The 18,022-nt window shown below is 37.1% G+C and overlaps 2 protein-coding genes across 2 annotated transcripts; one reads left to right on the top strand and one right to left on the bottom strand.

The window, feature by feature from the left end:
• Positions 1 to 1,279: 1,279 nt before the first annotated feature.
• On the bottom strand, positions 1,280 to 6,932 carry LOC127169134 (probable E3 ubiquitin-protein ligase HERC4). The gene is given in 25 exon segments (XM_051116300.1): positions 1,280 to 1,576; positions 1,578 to 1,675; positions 1,759 to 1,858; positions 1,945 to 2,128; positions 2,216 to 2,274; positions 2,369 to 2,435; positions 2,539 to 2,705; positions 2,782 to 2,922; positions 3,022 to 3,171; positions 3,425 to 3,493; positions 3,587 to 3,637; positions 3,727 to 3,801; positions 3,902 to 4,062; positions 4,139 to 4,325; positions 4,523 to 4,604; positions 4,695 to 4,754; positions 4,880 to 5,004; positions 5,084 to 5,154; positions 5,241 to 5,368; positions 5,466 to 5,596; positions 5,665 to 5,756; positions 5,891 to 6,112; positions 6,189 to 6,265; positions 6,344 to 6,458; positions 6,617 to 6,932. Coding segments are annotated over 25 exon segments (2,979 nt in total). The 5' UTR covers positions 6,831 to 6,932; the 3' UTR covers positions 1,280 to 1,423.
• Positions 6,933 to 9,524: 2,592 nt separating this feature from the next.
• On the top strand, positions 9,525 to 17,596 carry ppm1kb (protein phosphatase, Mg2+/Mn2+ dependent 1Kb). Its single transcript, XM_051113058.1, has 7 exons — positions 9,525 to 9,691; positions 10,482 to 11,028; positions 11,872 to 11,972; positions 14,469 to 14,634; positions 14,714 to 14,858; positions 15,392 to 15,526; positions 15,886 to 17,596. The coding sequence occupies exons 2-7, from the start codon at positions 10,589 to 10,591 to the stop codon at positions 16,015 to 16,017; spliced, it is 1,119 nt and encodes a 372-aa protein (XP_050969015.1). The 5' UTR covers positions 9,525 to 9,691; positions 10,482 to 10,588; the 3' UTR covers positions 16,018 to 17,596.
• Positions 17,597 to 18,022: the final 426 nt, after the last annotated feature.

Genomic DNA, 18,022 nt, shown 5'->3' with positions numbered 1-18,022 from the left:
CATTTTAAAATAACTACAGATACTTGCTCTCATAATGTAGCATTAAGACATATTTACCCATAATTCTCCACCACAGAATATTTGTCCGTCGACTGAGGGTATGGAGAAGCGGTGACAAAACAACTGTTTAGGTACAGCCGTTTGCTCGTAACACTGCTCTGGCCTTTAGCTTCGAAGCATACAGGTCGGCCAAGGACAAAGCTCTGGCCAGTAGCAAGCAACTTCCATGATGCTAAAAATCAAACTACACATCAGTCTACACTTAAAAGTAATATTCCCAGTTCAGTCCCACATTTTCTTAATTTTGATCATCACAAAATTAGGTGAAATTGTACCAGTCTTTCAAACAAAAGCAATGAGGTAAATGTGGCCAATTTTGGTTTACTCAAAGGCACTCAGAAAACATTTGTTATTTGAACTGCAAAGTGATTTAAATCATTCGCAGTTCAAATAAAACCATTAAACCAAGGGTGCAATGTTGCTTTTGTAAATAAAAGCATTGTAAGTGCTTCACTAAGCCAACTCAAAGTCACTTTTGGGTTCACTACAACACAAGTTCATAAAACTTGACAAATCTTGAAAGAAACAGAAAACAAAGGCATACCATCCATTGCAGTAATTGTGGGCCCTGCTTGAGTTTGTAGGCTCTTGAACACAGTTCCACCTGCTATCTTAGGCAAGTATCCAACCTGATAAGAGCGACGGAACCTTCAAATTACATTTAAAAACAAAAAACACTTGAAATTGAATTTAAACCCTTTAACGTTTTAAAATGTACCACAAAGAAATTAAAAACTCGTTTACTTTGTGTAGGTGCATCGAATTGGTATAGTAAACGGCAGTTCCCTCACAATCAGACCCGTGACGACTGGTTTATAGTAGAGCGTGTTCGAGTAAGTAATACGATTGGCATCCTCCTAAAAATATATATAGATAGATCACATCACCAAAAATGTCTCTTGACAGCGGACGGGGGGAAAAAAAAAATATATATATATGAAAAACATCCTCACCCACCCCTCGTTTTATGCCACATCCTGTCAGATAGTACAAAAAATAATAGTGAGTAGCCGTGGCTTTATTGACAGCACACGTTCCCAGTTTCAGGTTTTTCCACGCGCTGGGGTTGGTAAAGAAACTTTTCAGGATTCTCACATACATCCGGTCCAAGTGACACAACACCTCCACTGTCTTCGTCGAAGCAAAGCCGGCTGTCGCAGCTCTCGGAACGGCAGCTGGAGGCAGAAGTATTGACCGGAGCAGCGGAGGAACCGGCTCACTGCCCTTCTCCGGTTTGAAAAGGTCTTTATACAGCTGAGATGCCGGTATTCGTACCGACTCTGGTAGTTTTAGCGGCGGAGGCCGCGTCGTCTCGCTTTCAACGCCGCCTTTAAATTCCTGTAGAAACCCGTCAGTGTCATAATCATCTGCGGCAAGTGTTAAACTTTCCATCGAGTCCCATTCTTCCTCCAAAAACCTCACAAAAGCTGATTGCGTGTATTAGCTTGTTGCGAAGTGTGTCCATATCGCTGTATTTGGGAAGAATTAGTCTGCCAAAACAGGTCTGGGCCTCTGGCAAATCGATCTTCTGCATCAGGACAGTCTGACTGGAAAATCTTCAAAGAGCGCTTTGAGAAACCTCCCACAGGTACACGGTCCGTTCCATACAGGAACACTAGAGAAAATAAACGAAAGATGTAAGGGAATAGTAATGATGCAGATGCATCAGGATGTTCATATGTTCAAGACAGCACTTACTCAGAAATTTCCTTTTGTTCTCTTCAGAGAGCTCAAAGAAAACAGTCCAGAAGTTCTTGATGAGCTCATGAGAGGCAGAACAGCTTTCATAGGAAGCACACTGAAGATGAAGCAGAAAAACTCAGGTACTATAAAATATTTAAAATGTGCTTGTTACAAATTGACAAGTTTCTTGAACACGTTTACCTGCTGAAGCTCACTCCACTCGTATTTAGGAGAGCCGTGGAGAAGCTCCTGGAGTTCCTCAGGGTGGAAAACGCTCCAGAAATCGACCGGGCAGCCCTTAGAGAAACCTTCTGAAAAATGCTCAAACTGTTTCTTCACTGACTTATTGAAAACGAAGTCGACATACAAATCCACATACTTCTGTCTGCAAAACAACAGAGAAAAAACAGGGTACATCTACAGCATCTATAGGCTAAACTCCCTGTTTTATGATAGATAGTCAAGTTTGTACCTATTAGCTTTGGTCACTGGAATTTGATTTCCATTTGGAATGAGCTCTTCCCCTTTGACCTGAAAAAAAGGTAAATAACAGCACAAATGTAAGTTTTTAAACAACAGCTGTGCACACTTTTAATCAAATGATGAAACATAGAAACTGTATTACCATGAAATCCAAAAAGAGCATATCCACTACTTCGTCCTCATCCTCCTCAAGAAGGCTTTTCAGACTTCTAATGTGAAATTAAAAAAAAAAAATACAATTGTGAGTATGACCTGCTTTGGAAAAGTACTGTGAAACCTACAACATAAAAAATTCTAATGGCCTTTGTTTACCTGGCTTCCACAGGAGACAGTTCTTCCAGGTCATTCAGTGTGGGACTCAGCTTGAGGAGTTTCCTGAACAAGGCCAGTGGGAAGTGAAGGTTCAAGTAATGATGGTTGTATAGCGCCATTCCACAGATAATGCCAAGATAGTAAAAGTCACTATCATCTTGCATGTTCTGAAAAAACACAAGCATCATAGCACATATAGGAGAATCCATATAAGGAAGAATAGGGAATGTTTGGTGAACTTACATCAAGATTGAACCAAACCAGTGAACTCTCATGGACTTCTAGCACCTTCTTCTCCCAATTCAGAAGAGACTCGGAAAGTAGGGAGAAGAATTCTGCTGATAAGCCCCTTATATCTACTCCATTCTCCCCAATGAATGTCACCTGTACAGAAGACATTTTTACTAAGCTAAAACATTTCACAAAACAAGGCCTACAGTACTAAGGTGGTAGTCTTTTAAATTTTAGTGCTATTTCATTTACCTTCAGTCGATGGAAAAATGAGTGGGTGTTTTGTCTGAGATACTCAAGTGTTTTCGTCAACACTGATTCTCTGTTAATGCACAACCTGTTGATACTGTCTTCGAATATGAATCTGTCTGGACTTTGCCGTATCCGTTCGTCCTGCAAGAACTTAGAAAAGTACAATAATTTTAGCTGGGTATTTGCATAAAATGATTAAATATGGAAAACTTTTGTCCGTTCATTTACACAACAGCATTTTGGGGCCCTAAAAAAGCAGTTTTTGAAAACAGTATCTTCTCTGTGTAAACAACAAGAACTACTTTCCACTACAGGCCAACTACTGGCCTGGCATGCATAATGCAGCATTTTTAGTTGCTTTCTTGGATCTGTGTCAATGGGATTGTCTGTACACTAAACTTACACGAAACATTCTCCGTTTCGATACAGTGTCCGCCGCAAAAGGGAACTTGAATAATGTTTTAATAGTTCTCTGAAAGAAAAATGCATGGGAGTAATATAGGATATCTTATAGTTACTGAACAAAGAACATAAAAGGTTCATGTTAGAAGCCTTCAATACCCACAATATAGTAATTTTTCAAAACTCTAATGTCCTCTTCAATGGTGACCTGCAGCTATTAATGTAGAAAAAGAGATATTTTGTTATTTTGGTTTTCCTGAAAGAAATCTGTGTGACAGAATTCACTATTGCTTTGGTTCTTACTGTATCTAGTAGATCATTGATCTCAAAAACGATGAAATCCCTGTCTGGGATGTCTCTGTTGGCACTGCAGCAGACCTTCACAACAACGTATAAACAAGTATTATACAATATATATAATATATATATATATATATATATATAATATTATCTTTGATCCAGTGCTTAAAAAAGGCACCTGTTTGATCCTCTGAAGGATCTGCAAAAAGTTCTCCAAGTGATTTATGTCCTGATTTATTTTACCACGAGAAATCTGGCCAATCAGCTCAGCAGATGCTTTGCGAAATAACTTCACCAGGCTTTTGAGGCGATCATCCGGGAGTTCGAACCAGTACATCTCTGAGAATATAACAAATAAAAATTGGACAAATACAACATGGCCAACAACACGAGGGTGAAAGGTCTTCAGCTTTACCTATAACTTTGCAAACGTCAGGATTCAGCTGAAGGATTTTGGAGGCCAGAGCTTCAGCGAGTTCAACTCGTTGTTGTTTCTGAAAATGTCTGATGAGCTCAGGAAGGAGAGTGTAAAGTCTAAGCGATTCCTCACCGGTTGGATTGGGATTCAGAGATCGCAACATCTGTTTAACCACCTTCACTACCTGTGATATACAAATTCAAGGAATGTCAGGTTAAATACAGTTTAATTCTCTTAAATAATTTGGTCTTTTTCTTTAGAAAAAGTACAAGAAAATAAAAAAGTCAAAAGACACCACACAGATGATAGAAACCCGTCCGTAAATTTAATAGCATCTTTTAATGTAAAATGTAACAAACTGAATATTTTGGGTTTGCATACCTTTAATATCACCTTTTCATTTTCTTTTTCAAATAACTTTGAAAAAGCTTTTTCAGCCAGCTCAAAATCCTGTTCATCATTACTACAAAAACAGAAATGTACATAAATATTGTGATGCTTTCAGCAGAATCATTGGGCACAAAATTGCTACACATATCTATTTCTGAGTTACCTTGCTTTGAGAAAGCTTCCATTCAAACAGGCAGCATAGGAGAACACTTGCTTTATTTCCCTGTAAATATTGTCCAATATACATTACCCTAACATTAATAAATTACAGGCCACATGAGACTCCTAACACACTCTACTTATAAGTATAAGCACTAAGTTAGAAAGAGGGTCAGATTAAGCACTCACGTCTTTATTGCTGGCCATTTATTGAAGTCTCCTTCAGACACCCACTGCACAAACATTCTGTCATTTAATGTCAAAATCCCTTTTCTAGGACTGGGTTTAGACTTTGCAGACTCATTCCCAAGTTCCTGCAAAAAATAAAATAAATAAGTAATCCAAGTGCAGCAATAATTTAAAATATTTGGAATGAAAACTGCCATGTCTTACTTTGAAAAACAAGGCAAAGGAATGATTCTCCCCAGCAACGAGTTTTTCAATCGTATATTCATGATTAGATTCTGTGTGCGAAAATTACTTAGTTTAGATCTCTGAGCATCATCATGAATATGAAAATAGTCTACTGCTATTCAACTTTTTTAATTACTGGATGAAAGATCCACAGGGAAAGGCACAGACTTCTTGATCGTTTTGCTATTTCCTGGGTTCCCTTGTATCCAACATCCAAATGAGTAGATCAGCTTTGACGATGTGATTGATACAAGCGTGTGACGTCTTTATGCAAGAAAAACAATCAAATGCCTAATTATTGAGCAGAACTTATATATCAGACATGTTCATCGTTTGAAGAGTTATTTATGAAAGTCTTTACCTCCCACATGTGACGTGTGACACTTTAGATCCCCACAGTTCAGCAACCACCCGCGGATAATGTTCGTCTTTAAATGAGTTGTGCCCAAGCTGACCAGAACCTCCTGATCCGAATGTGAACACTACGCCACCCTGAAACATAAAATATTTACTACATTTTCTGTCCATGTGGCATAAAATCGAATATACTATGATCATACTTTTGATAAGGTGGCAGTGTGTTCTCCTCCACATGAGATGGACAGAGTTTTTTTCTGGTTCAGACTATTCACAGCCGTTGGGACGTGTCTGTCTGTGGTGGAAAAACAATAAATTACTCACTTCCATACATAATCATTCTTTGATATAGATTTGACGCAGTATTGTACACATTTACCACATGCTACTATTTCTAAATTTAGTTTTTACATGATGAAACAAGAAGACCTGTAGTGTCTCCGAGGCCGAGCTGTCCAGCAGAGTTCTTTCCCCATCCAAACACGACTCCAGAGAGAGACAACACAAAGCTGTGGTCTCCTCCAGCGCTGATCTGAGCCACTGGGATCCCACTCAGACTCTCAACATGTTGAGCAGACGGAGAGCCGGGATGATCTTTCTTCAAACCCAGCTGACCGTGAGAGTTCTCACCCCATACAAACAACTGACTGTCTGAAAGAGGAACAGCTCATGTCAATCACAAGATCTCAAAGATAAAAGCAAATAGGAATGGAATAGTTGTGAATACCCTTAGTTAGTGCCATTGAATGATGGTCTCCACATGCGATCTGAATCACCTGCTTCTTATCCAGACTTATAAAAGGCCTGGAGAGACAAGACATCCTGTCAGATATATTATTAACATGTATGTTAATTTATACTGTTACGTCTGTATAAACAAACCTGCAGTACACAGTAGATTTGTCCATAAAGAGAACTTTTCCTCCATAAGAAAGAAGAACCACACCAGCTCCTCCACAGACAATCTGTCTGATTTTGTCCTTTAGCTGTAGTTCCCCTGCAGTACATTAAATATTTGAATCAGTTTAACTATAGAAAATAAACCAACATAGTTTCACTATGACGTCATTAATAAACAAACAGTATCAGTAGATCATGTGCTCTCAAATATAAATATATAAATATAATTTAATAATGACACAAAGAGCATCATACTTAGTTTTCCATCACGATCACTGTCTCCACTGCGCAGTTTCATGACCCAGACTTTCCCATCCCGGATAAATCCAACAAAACCCTGTCCAGCTGACATGTCCTGAACTGCTGTTTTCGGACACACGGATCGTAAACCACGTTTGCCATGTTTAATTTTGTCAGGCTGTACCAGCTCGAAGCCATCTCTGACCTGCGCTCCCCAATAACACAACATGATCACAGCTGATGCATGAGACGATCAGACTCCAGTAGAGTCTCTCTTCTTCCTGAACTGAAGAACACACAACACAAAAGTTGAACAGGAAACGCTGGTTTCAGGCTAAACGATACTTATTTGACTTCCTACAAAATGAAAGTGTTTGGAATCATATCTTATTATGTTGTTTTCAGAAACGATGACTTTAAGTTCTTCCATGGACCATAAAAAATGGAATGTGTTAAAATGTGTTCAATGAAAACTCACTAAAGTCACAATTCACATGAACCTGTTTTCCATACGATAAACGTGAATGGTGACCGTATCTGTCATTATGACATGACATCCCTCCTCAAGCTTTTTATATCGATAGCCTGATTCTCTGTATGATTGCACTGAGATAAATATTTAGGCGATATGAAACATTGGATAAAGTCACCTTATGGCAAGCCTTTTATTCATTATTCAGTTCTCGATATCAATTCAATTTTCACTCGTTAAAATGCCAATTCTTGATATCAGGAATTGCATTTCTACTACACTGTAAAAAACAAAAAACACAATTTGTTGAGTCAGCTTAAAATCATTTGTTACTGCTGCCTTAAAATTTTAAGTTCAGTCAACTCAAAGTTTTAGTCAACTTAAAATGTTAAGTTGTTCTAAGTAAAAACTTAGATATTTGTGTTTGTTAAACTTAACAGATGGGTAAGTAACCCAGCTGCCTTAAAATTTTAAGTTGAATCAACTCAAATATCTAAGTTGTCACTTAGTATAATTTAACATTTCAAGTTGAATAAACTTTTTTGAGTTGACTGAACCTAAAATTTTAAGGCAGCCAGGTAACAAATTATTCTAAGCTGATTCAACAAATAGTTTTTTGCAGTGTAGTAACTGGCTATTGATATCAGTAATTACATTTCCACTAGTAAAAATGTTAATACTTGATTTCAACATTCAATTTTTTACTAGTTAAAATGCTAATTCTTGATATCTTGTATTAAATTTCAACTAGTAAAAAATATAATTGTTGATAACTGTGTTTTCACTAGTTAAATGTCAAGATAGGCTGCCATTCGAATTCAATTGTTGATATTAAGAATTGATTTCTTACTATTTCACTTAGTATTTCACATATCAAAAATACAATTCTTGCTAGTAAAAACCTTTTTTTATAATCAGTAATCACATGGTTACTAGTACAGATGTCTATTCTTGATATCAGCAATTGAATTGCCACTAATAAAAATGTTCATTTTTGATAACAGTAATGCGATTGTCATTAGTGACATTGTTAATTTCTGATGATGTCATTGTTGGTATTATTAGGGGTTCAAGCGTGTAGCGCTTAGAATAGTCACGGATCAGCGATCTCCGTGTAAAACTGATCATGCAGACCAAACTGTAAGTCATAGAGACTTGAAACGGAGGGATGGTCGTACTCTCACCGCCAACAACGTGACCCAGGCTCACCCCAACTGGTCTGATGGGGGTGCTACAGCGATCAAAAGTACGAAATCAAAAAAAAAAAAAAACAGTCAGACCCAGGCTCAAGTGTCTTATGTCGTATAGATGGAAAAACTTTGCAATCATTCATCCTATAAACATGAAAATCAGTGTGCACGCTCTTGGTCTGAAGTGCCACAAGTGTCTACAAGGACATTTCCGTATCCCAAAAAACATGGCCCCATTGGCCGACAAAGTTTGAGCACCTGTTAGAAAAGATTAACAGAGGGTGATCGGAACGAAACTCGGTGGGTCTGTTTGACTCACAGCCCCAAAGGTCTGGGGGCAATATCATTTTTCAAGGGTGCAAACAATGGTGCGCCGCGCAGTTTTCAACACATATGCGTGACATTCATATCATATGATGTAACTCCTCATTCCAGACAACTTTACCTCATTGTCAATCAAATCCTTTGTTAAATGCTTGAGAAGAAAAACAACTCTAAACTTCATGAAATCTGCTGAGCACATGCAACAGGTGATTCTAAACAAGCATGCAAAGTTTTATAGACCATTTCGCTAGATGTAAACATACTGGTCCTGATACACTTCCTGTTTTTTTTTTTTTTTTTTTTTTTTTTACTTTACACAAACATCACAAAAAAATACAACCAACATAACATTTGACTGGATGAAAATGTTATATTAGAAAATATTATATTAGCACCTTTAAGATGTATTTGTATATGTGAAATAAAAAAAATAAAAAACAAAAAAACAGGAAGCGTTTCTGGACCAGTGTTGTTTACATCTATACGGAACGGACCACAGCTGGTACTATTACAGTCATAAACATTACAAAACATAATATTTCTGTGGTAAATTACCTGTATTTCCAAAAAAGGCTTGCTACATAATATCTTTTTTCATATGTGCCTTATGCCTTAAAAGAGCTTGAACCCTGGTAATCGCTGCTTGCAGCTATATTTAACATTAATAACATTACTTTTTTTACTATTGGAAATGTAATTTCTGATATCAAACACAGCTATTGTTACTAGTAAAAGAATTTGCATTTTAACTAGTAACAATTTAATTGTTGATATCAAGAATCCTGTGAGTGTATAAAAGTGAAAACGGCTTGCCATAGGCACCTACGTATAATACAAGCAGGTTCTGAGTTTAGAACGCCTACTACAGTTTCTCTTAAATCATTGGTTTAGACCCATGTCAATCATATTAGTTCGGCCAATCAACTGATTGAACCCCACCGACGAAACTGAGGGATCTGATTGGCTCACATGTATTTTCCTTCATAGGCGGCTGGTGCAGCTAAACCAAAAAACAAGTACGACGCTGTATGATATTACATTTGTATTAACCCGTTAGATTAAACAAAGACACAGCAGATCTTATTTTTATCAGTCAAACTGAGGGTAAGTAGCAAATAAAGAGCTAACGTTAGATATTATACAATATTCGCGTCTGAGTCGGTTTGCTAGCAGCGGAGCGCCGAAAGGCAGAGCTCGAGGATTCATCTCCATTTTGTTTGTTGTGATTATTGTTTACGCTCAATAATCAGCTTTTTGTGTAATTTATGTAAGTTTCGGGTTTTTTGCGTTATCACTTATGTTTAAAACTTTAAACAGGTAGTTTAAGGGTTTTGCAAGCGTGATGTTATGTAAGCGGAGTGTTGCGTCATGTTTATTTACCCTTTATTTATATTTAACTTGTTGATTCTTCTCTCATATCTCTGTATTTGGTTTATCCCCCTTTTTAATGACTGTATTGATGTTGTTTTATGCAGGTTATGCGTTTATAATGTATGAATTCTAGTATGAATTAAATAGGGGGTGGGGCACAGTTGATACATGTTGATACTGAATGACCCCATTGAGAGAGTCAGTAAACACGTTGTTTAGTGTTTTAACAAAGACGAGGGCTTATAACCTAACCAGCTGACTACCTAGAAAGCATTTTTAGTTATGTATTATATACGTCTCATGTTTTTAATCAGTGACTTCAGTGGGAGGGTCTGTAGACATACTATTTGGTGTTCAAACACTAAAAGCTGAGTTCCTAAGTAGTCCTGCTGTCTATGTAGGCATCTCCCTGTATTTTGAGACACGGCTAAAAGCTGTGTGCCTCTTGTCGCATAGTACGTACATCTAGGGAATACTAAGCCTTAGGTCAAGTCATTCATTTGTTCCTTTCCCTGTTTTTCAGAGAACTCCTGATCAAGACTGAATATCTTCAGAGACCAGTAAATTTAAGGGCCATTTGTTTCAGACTCTTTCTGCCTGTTCCCTAAGAGTGGTATACTGCCACTGAGCATGTCAGTGGCTCTTCTCGTGCGATATGCCACGTTCAGCGGATCCCGTGTCTGCTGCAGGGCTGCTCTCGGCCTAACCGGCATCCACCAAGAAGACCCGAGACGGGCTCTACACACGCCGTCATCTCCTCGGTGCAGCAACTCTCGCTTTGATCCAGACAGCAGTGGCCGTCCGACTACCTGGGACTCTTTTGGGATCTGGGACAACCGCATTGATGAACCTATCATGCTTCCATCGAGCATCCGTTATGGTAAACCTATTCCCAAAGTTAGCCTGTCCAAGGTGGGCTGCGCCTCGCAGATTGGCCAGCGGAAGGTGAATGAAGATCGCTATCAGCTGTCGCAGATGACGGACAACATCGTGTACTTTGCGGTGTTTGACGGGCACGGAGGTGCAGAGGCTGCTGAATTCTGTCACAAAAGCATGGAGAAACATATTAAGTAAGGATGAGTGGTACTCAAGAAATAGTTCACAAAAATAAAAATTTGATTGAGTTTTTTCTCACCCTCAGGCCATTCAAGATGTAGATGAGTTTGTTTCTTCATGGGATCCAATTTGGAGACTTTTAGCTCTCCGATGGATACTCTGCAGTGAATGGGTGCTGTCAGAATGAGAGTCCAAACAGCTGATAAAAACATCACAATAATCCACAAGTAATCCACATCACTCCAGTCCATCAGTTAAGATCTTTTGAAGCGAAAAGCTGTGTGTGAAAAATGTCTTTTCACATCAAAATCCACTGACATAATTCTCTCCTGATTTAGTATTATGTACTTGTATTTTAGCCAGTTTGAATAATGTCTTGATGTAAACACGCAGCTTTGTGCATTATTGTGATGTTTTTATCAGCTTTTTGAACTGTCATTCTGACGGCACCCATTTACTGCAGAGGATCCATTGGTGCGCAAGTGATGTAATGCTAATTTTTTCCAAATCTGTTCAGATGATGAAAAAAAAACTCTACATCTTGGATGACTTGAGAGTGAATATATTTTCATTAAAGTTTAATTTTTGGGTGAAATATTTTATTAGTGGGCTTGTTTTTTATTTTTAGATCACTTTTTATTAATTCCATATAAAACAAATGCTCATGATTGTACTCACGTAGAGCTTGTTGTGACGCAAGCTCTGTTTACTAACATGAGACTAGTTATTGGAATTCCTTCAAGAGATAACAAGGATTGTGTTTCTAAACCTGTTTAAACCATTAAATGCTTCTGAATCAGGACACTTGGTGTTTTAGAATAACTGTTTATATTGCATTTTTTTTATTTGTGTTTCAGAGACATTGCGGAGGAGGAGGATAACTTGGAGTTAGTTTTAACCAAAGCATTTCTTGAGGTGGACAAAGCGTTAGCAAGGCATCTTCACTTCAGTGCAGATGGTAGGTCCTTCACTGATTTATTTATTTTTTTAAAGCATGCACAGTCTCTCACCTGTTGTTTTAGAGTCTTAATTTATAAGTATTGCCTTGATGCATCAGGTAGACATGTAACAGAGCCAAATGGACATTTGTGAGCGGAATATGACACTACAGACTAAATTAATAATTTTGTTTAATAAAATAAACAACAATTCAGTGAAGCATTGAAGACCTTTATAATCTTCTCATAGTGGTTCACAGATTTCTCTTTGGCTCTGTAAAATGCGTCCCAACATAGATAGCTCTTACATGCTTGTGTATACTAGGGGTGGGTTAAAAAAATTATTATTCCTAGATGCATCAATTTTTTTACAATGCAAATAATTAACAAACCTTTTATTACAAAAAAAATAATAAATAAAAATATATAGAGATTTTTCTTTAATGCCAAAAATCATTAGGATATTAAGTAAAGCATGTTTCATGAACATATTTTGTAATTTTCCTAACATTAAATATATCAAAACTTAATTTTTGATTAGTAATATGCATTGCAAAGAACTTCATTTGGACAACTTTAAAGATGATTTTTCTCAATATTTAGATTTTTTTTTGTTTTTTTTGCACCCTCAGGTTCCTGATTTTCAAATAGTTGTATCTCAGAAAGTTTTGTCCTATCCTAACTAACCATACATCAATGTAAAGCTTATTTATAAAAACATAAACCCTTATGACTGGTTTTGTGGTCCAGGGTCACAAATGTGACATGAAACAAGAAGTATGTTATCAAAATTAATATTTTAGTGAAAATGTTTGCTCCTTTTCTCTGCAACTGGACAATAACTAGTTACTTCATGAACATATTTTGTAATTTTCCTAACATTAAATATATCAAAACTTAATTTTTGATTAGTAATATGCATTGCAAAGAACTTCATTTGGACAACTTTAAAGATGATTTTTCTCAATATTTAGATTTTTTTTTTTTGTTTTTTTTGCACCCTCAGGTTCCTGATTTTCAAATAGTTGTATCTCAGAAAGTTTTGTCCTATCCTAACTAACCATACATCAATGTAAAGCTTATTTATAAAAACATAAACCCTTATGACTGGTTTTGTGGTCCAGGGTCACAAATGTGACATGAAACAAGAAGTATGTTATCAAAATTAATATTTTAGTGAAAATGTTTGCTCCTTTTCTCTGCAACTGGACAATAACTAGTTACTAGTAAATGTAACTAGTTGGGTATCAGCTATGTAGCAGGCAGAACATTTGTTAGATAATGGGAATTAGTTGTAAGTTGGAATTTCATCATTGTTTTTTTTTTCTATTTGTATTTTAGGGCTGGAAAATGAACTGCTTTAATTGATATTAACAAACTTTATTTATTAAGTTAAACTCAAGTTATACTCTGTTCTCCTTAAAAGCCATATTAATATAGTAAAGATTTGCACCCAATCCTGTTGCTAAAAAATTTGATGCATCAGGAGTTATTTTAAATAACGTCACCTTGAATTGAAATGGTATCAAAGATGACTTTTAAATCCCACCTTTAGTATACAATATTAACACATAATTAAAAAAAAAAGGTTTTTTTATTCATCTGTGTTGATAAGGATATTAAATGCTGTTGTGATAGAATAAATACGATTATGCCAGGTCCATCATATTCATGTAGTGTGCGGCCCGCTAGTGTGGCCTGCTGCGTGACATGTCCAATCTTGCCCTATGTGTGTGCGTGTTATATTTACAACAGCCGCGGACCCAGCTTACCCCTATAAGAGCTGCAGCTCTGCGGTACCTTTATGGAGGCCGGAGGGTTAGATTGCTCCAGCGGGTCCTTGCGTGGACTTTTGGAAGGTTCCTGACCTTTCTCTCTTTCTTTCCTTTCAGTCTTTCTCTTTATCTCTCTTTACTGTGCTCTGCCTTCTTCACATGTGTTGGTTGCTGGAAAATGATTGATTAGTTTGTGTTCAATTCTTGTTTTTTTTGTGTATGGATAATGCTAGTTTTAGTGATGTCAGAGAAAAGTACAATATATTTACTGTGGGAGTATTTTTTTTTAGTGAAGAAATGCTGTTTACCTCTTAAAATCAATTGCTTTTATGCTGTTTAATGCTTTTTTTCTATGCTAAGCATAATGTTTTGCCTAAACATTGTTGTTATTTTTCTAACACGTGTCCTGTGTGCCTTAGATAGTCAAAAAAGGCACAATGCTATCTGCTTGCCTTGACCACGCCAGTACATCATGATCTTTGGAAACTCCCTCTTTTTTGTTTCAGTTTACATTTGTTTTTTACATTGACTCTTGTTTACCAAAAACAATGTGTACATATCTTATAAATATGCACATTATTGTGTAGTATAGAAACTAGGACTATGAGTAAATATGTGTTTAGTTTCTGTGTGTGATTGTGCTAAAACAGATGCAAGCTCTGTATTGCGTGTTTTACTGTTTCTGTGACCTTCAGAGCGTCACAAACTAACCACGCTGCCTTGCTCTCTGCTGTGTTACAGCCTCTCTGTTGAGTGCAGGGACCACGGCCACAGTGGCCCTGCTGAGAGACGGGATCGAGCTGGTGGTGGCCAGCGTAGGGGACAGCCGAGCCATGCTGTGCCGCAAAGGCAAGGCCCTCAAACTCACTGTGGATCACACACCTGAGAGAAAAGATGAAAAAGAGAGGTATGGGTAGCCTAATTTCTCCAAGCAGATTAAGACACTGAGTGCAAATCTTTTGATCGCCATGTGTTTGTTTTTGAAGGATACGCAAGACTGGAGGTTTTATTACGTGGAATAGTTTGGGTCAACCGCACGTTAATGGCCGACTGGCTATGACACGCAGCATTGGAGATTTCGACCTCAAGACGTCAGGTGTCATCGCAGAACCAGAGACTAAGAGAATTACAGTGAGAGTTTTTTCTTTTAAATTCACTTACACATATTCATTATATTATGGCTTTACCATAATATAAATTAATCTTACCGTGGTATTATTTACTTTATTTGCAGAATATGTATATTTTTACAATGCCTTGCAAAAGTATTCACACCCCTTCTTTTTTTCACATTTTTTTTTAACATCAATCTGCTCTCCATACACTATAATGACAAAGCAAAAACAGATTTATCACAACTTTGTAAATATTTATTTAAAAAAAAGTTTGGCCAAGAGACCTGCTCTAGTAAGAGTCCCAGTTGTTCCAAACATCTTTCAGTAAAGGTAACGGTGACTTCATGCCTCTGTGAACTGCCAATGCAGCAGAATTTTTTTCTGAACTCTTCCCTAGATGTGTGGCTTGATCCAATCCTGTTTCTGAGCTCTATAGGCAGTTCTTTTTGAATACTTTTGCAAGGCACTGTGTGTGTTTATATATACATCAAGTCAATTTTTTTGAATATAATTATTTTTAAATAAATAGTATCTTACCTGTGTTGTCAGTTGCATCACGTCCATGACTCTTTTCTGGCACTCACCACTGATGGCATCAACTTCATCATGAACAGTCAAGAGATCTGTAACATCATTAACCAATGTAATGACCCTAAAGAGGCCGCACAGCGCATATCTGAGCAGGTAATTCATAAAATCCAACATCCAGCAATTTTTTTACTTTTTTTTTTTGAAATAATTTTTCCCCAGATGTTTAGATTATGCCTTTCTTTCTTTTAGTTTGTATCAGAGTTCCAAATAAAGGGATAAAATAATCAGATGAGATGAACCTTTAATTTGTAAAGTGTCTGTTCATTAGATTGTTTACAAAACAGACACTTAAATCTTTATTGTGATATGTGCTGTTACTATGATATAAAACTACTCACGCAGCTTCATTGATTCTTGTCTTTCCTGTGAATGCGGCAGGTTTAAACATGCATAAGATTTGCATTATAAGTTTATTCGTTTTTTTCCTTGTCAAACTCTTTTGTCCCTCTCAGGCGCTTCAATACGGATCTGAAGACAACAGCACTATCATCGTTGTGCCGTTCGGCGCCTGGGGCAAACACAAAAGCTCTGACGTGAGCTTCTCCTTCAGTCGCAGCTTCGTCTCCAGTGGCCGCTGGGCTTAAGCAAATATAAGAAGACAATGACGCTTTAACTGATCCACAGATGTGACTCCCTAGTCTGAATTTACCAATGTGCAATATTCTTCTAATCCATCCTGTGAGGATCACCTCAAAAAAGACCATTACAACCAGAACCCACATTTAATGTGGAGTTGATACTGACTCAACGGAATGATACAGAGCTATTTTGCCTAGAGATGCAAATCAAGCATTGTTAATTTCTGAAATCGTTGGAGTTAAAGTTACCGTGAGGTTTGAGTTTATCCTCGTCTTGAAAGTTTCCCGCTTTTAGGTCCTAACCTGTGGTGCTATCCTTTATTTGGTTACCTCAGTTCTGATTTTAGAATAGTGTGCTGTAATGGAATCAACAGCTGTTCTCTGTACTGCTATTGTGAATCATTTTCAGAACAGGAATTTTAAGCACTTTCAGATTTTGGGAGGTTCGATTATTTTTGTAATCCTCATTACTTTAGTCTTTGAGTGTTAAATGACACGCAAAAGCACATTTCAGTGGTCTACAGGCGGTGCACGTTCATAAGCCCTTATTTATAGAGTTAGACCGCTGTGCATACTAAAGTATGAACTCCTATTCCTTGTGCAAGCACATATTTCTATAACTTTGTCTCCTGGTCGTAGTGTGAATAATCATTCATGCTTTATTCCAGATTAACAACCAGCAATTTTAAAGCTACACTAAGAAATTCCTACCGAAGGAATTTGCAACCCAACCCGAGGACCATTTCACAAATGAATTAATGATTTTTCTGTGCCTTTTCCATAAACATCTATTCTTTTGGACATGCTTGAGTAAGGAACTCAACTTTAGGTTCATAACTGAAGTTTTAAACTGTGACTTGTGCTTGTTTAGTGTTACTAGACAAACCATTTTTGTTCAGATTGTACAGTTCAGTGTGTTAACTTCAATGCATAGAGCAAAGTCCAGATATTTGTTTTATGTTATTTATATAATGTATATTATGGACAGTTAACTATGGAATATGCGATTGTATGCTTTCTTTGAAGTCTCCTAGTTACAGCAGAAAAGTGAATTTCATTCATGGTTGTTGTATTTGCAGCCATACTGCTGTAACTTTAAAATTTAAAGCTTTTAATCAGAAAGGCTTCTGTCATAATCTTTGATTTCCTGTGATTTTTATTTGTAGAGCCATACACATGTGACCTCAGCAAGTCGGCATCTGTGTTCAGGCCTGCGTGATCGGTTCATATTCTGATTTGAACACTCTTGTCATTCTCATTTACATTTCCTCTCATTTTAGACTTTTAACAGCTATTTTTCTTTCATGTCTTCCTTTTTACGATCCAAAAGCACATCCAGTATGATTGGGGGCTTTTTTTCTGTATGTATGGTTCTTCAGTTGCTATATTTCTGTCAGAATATATTATAGTCAGTGTTAATACAACTGTGCATGGATCTTGCCTAGAACAATCTGTAAAACAACTGCAAGTGTTTCCTGCTCTATATATGGACCTAACTTTGCTTTATTGATATGCAGTTTATTGTGAAATGTAATGCAGCTGTGAATAAAGTTTCACCAGAAACATCTCTGCTGGATAAACATGACTTGTTTTTGCCTGCGTTTACTTGCTGTCAGATCTACTTTATATTACATACAAGGGGCCATCCGAAGTGTTAATTTTAAAAAACGTCTTGCCGTTGTATGAATAATTTGACATGTATTTTGTGTTCCAGTAAATGTAATACAGGAAAATGTTCAGTGGAGGTTTAAACCCTGATTCCTGTGCCCAAATCCCTCCCTCTGCTCCATCTATATAAGATCTCTGCTTCACTGCCTGAAGCACAGTCCGATTTAGATTTTTCCCCCCATCTGATACTCCTGAGAAAAGCTTAGACGTCCAGCGGTCACTACAAAAGTGCGAGGAGGTAAGCATCTTTGTCTAATGTTTTCGCTTATGTTATATTAATACTGTCGATTAAAGTTTGTGTGATATTTTATACACTGGAAAAACTTTTGGTGTAGTAGTTACA

This window comes from Labeo rohita, chromosome 1 (genome assembly GCF_022985175.1).
Source record: "Labeo rohita strain BAU-BD-2019 chromosome 1, IGBB_LRoh.1.0, whole genome shotgun sequence".
NCBI lineage: Eukaryota > Metazoa > Chordata > Actinopteri > Cypriniformes > Cyprinidae > Labeo > Labeo rohita.
The sequence above is the reverse complement of the archived record's forward strand: the minus strand, read 5'-3'. Positions and strand labels throughout refer to the sequence as shown.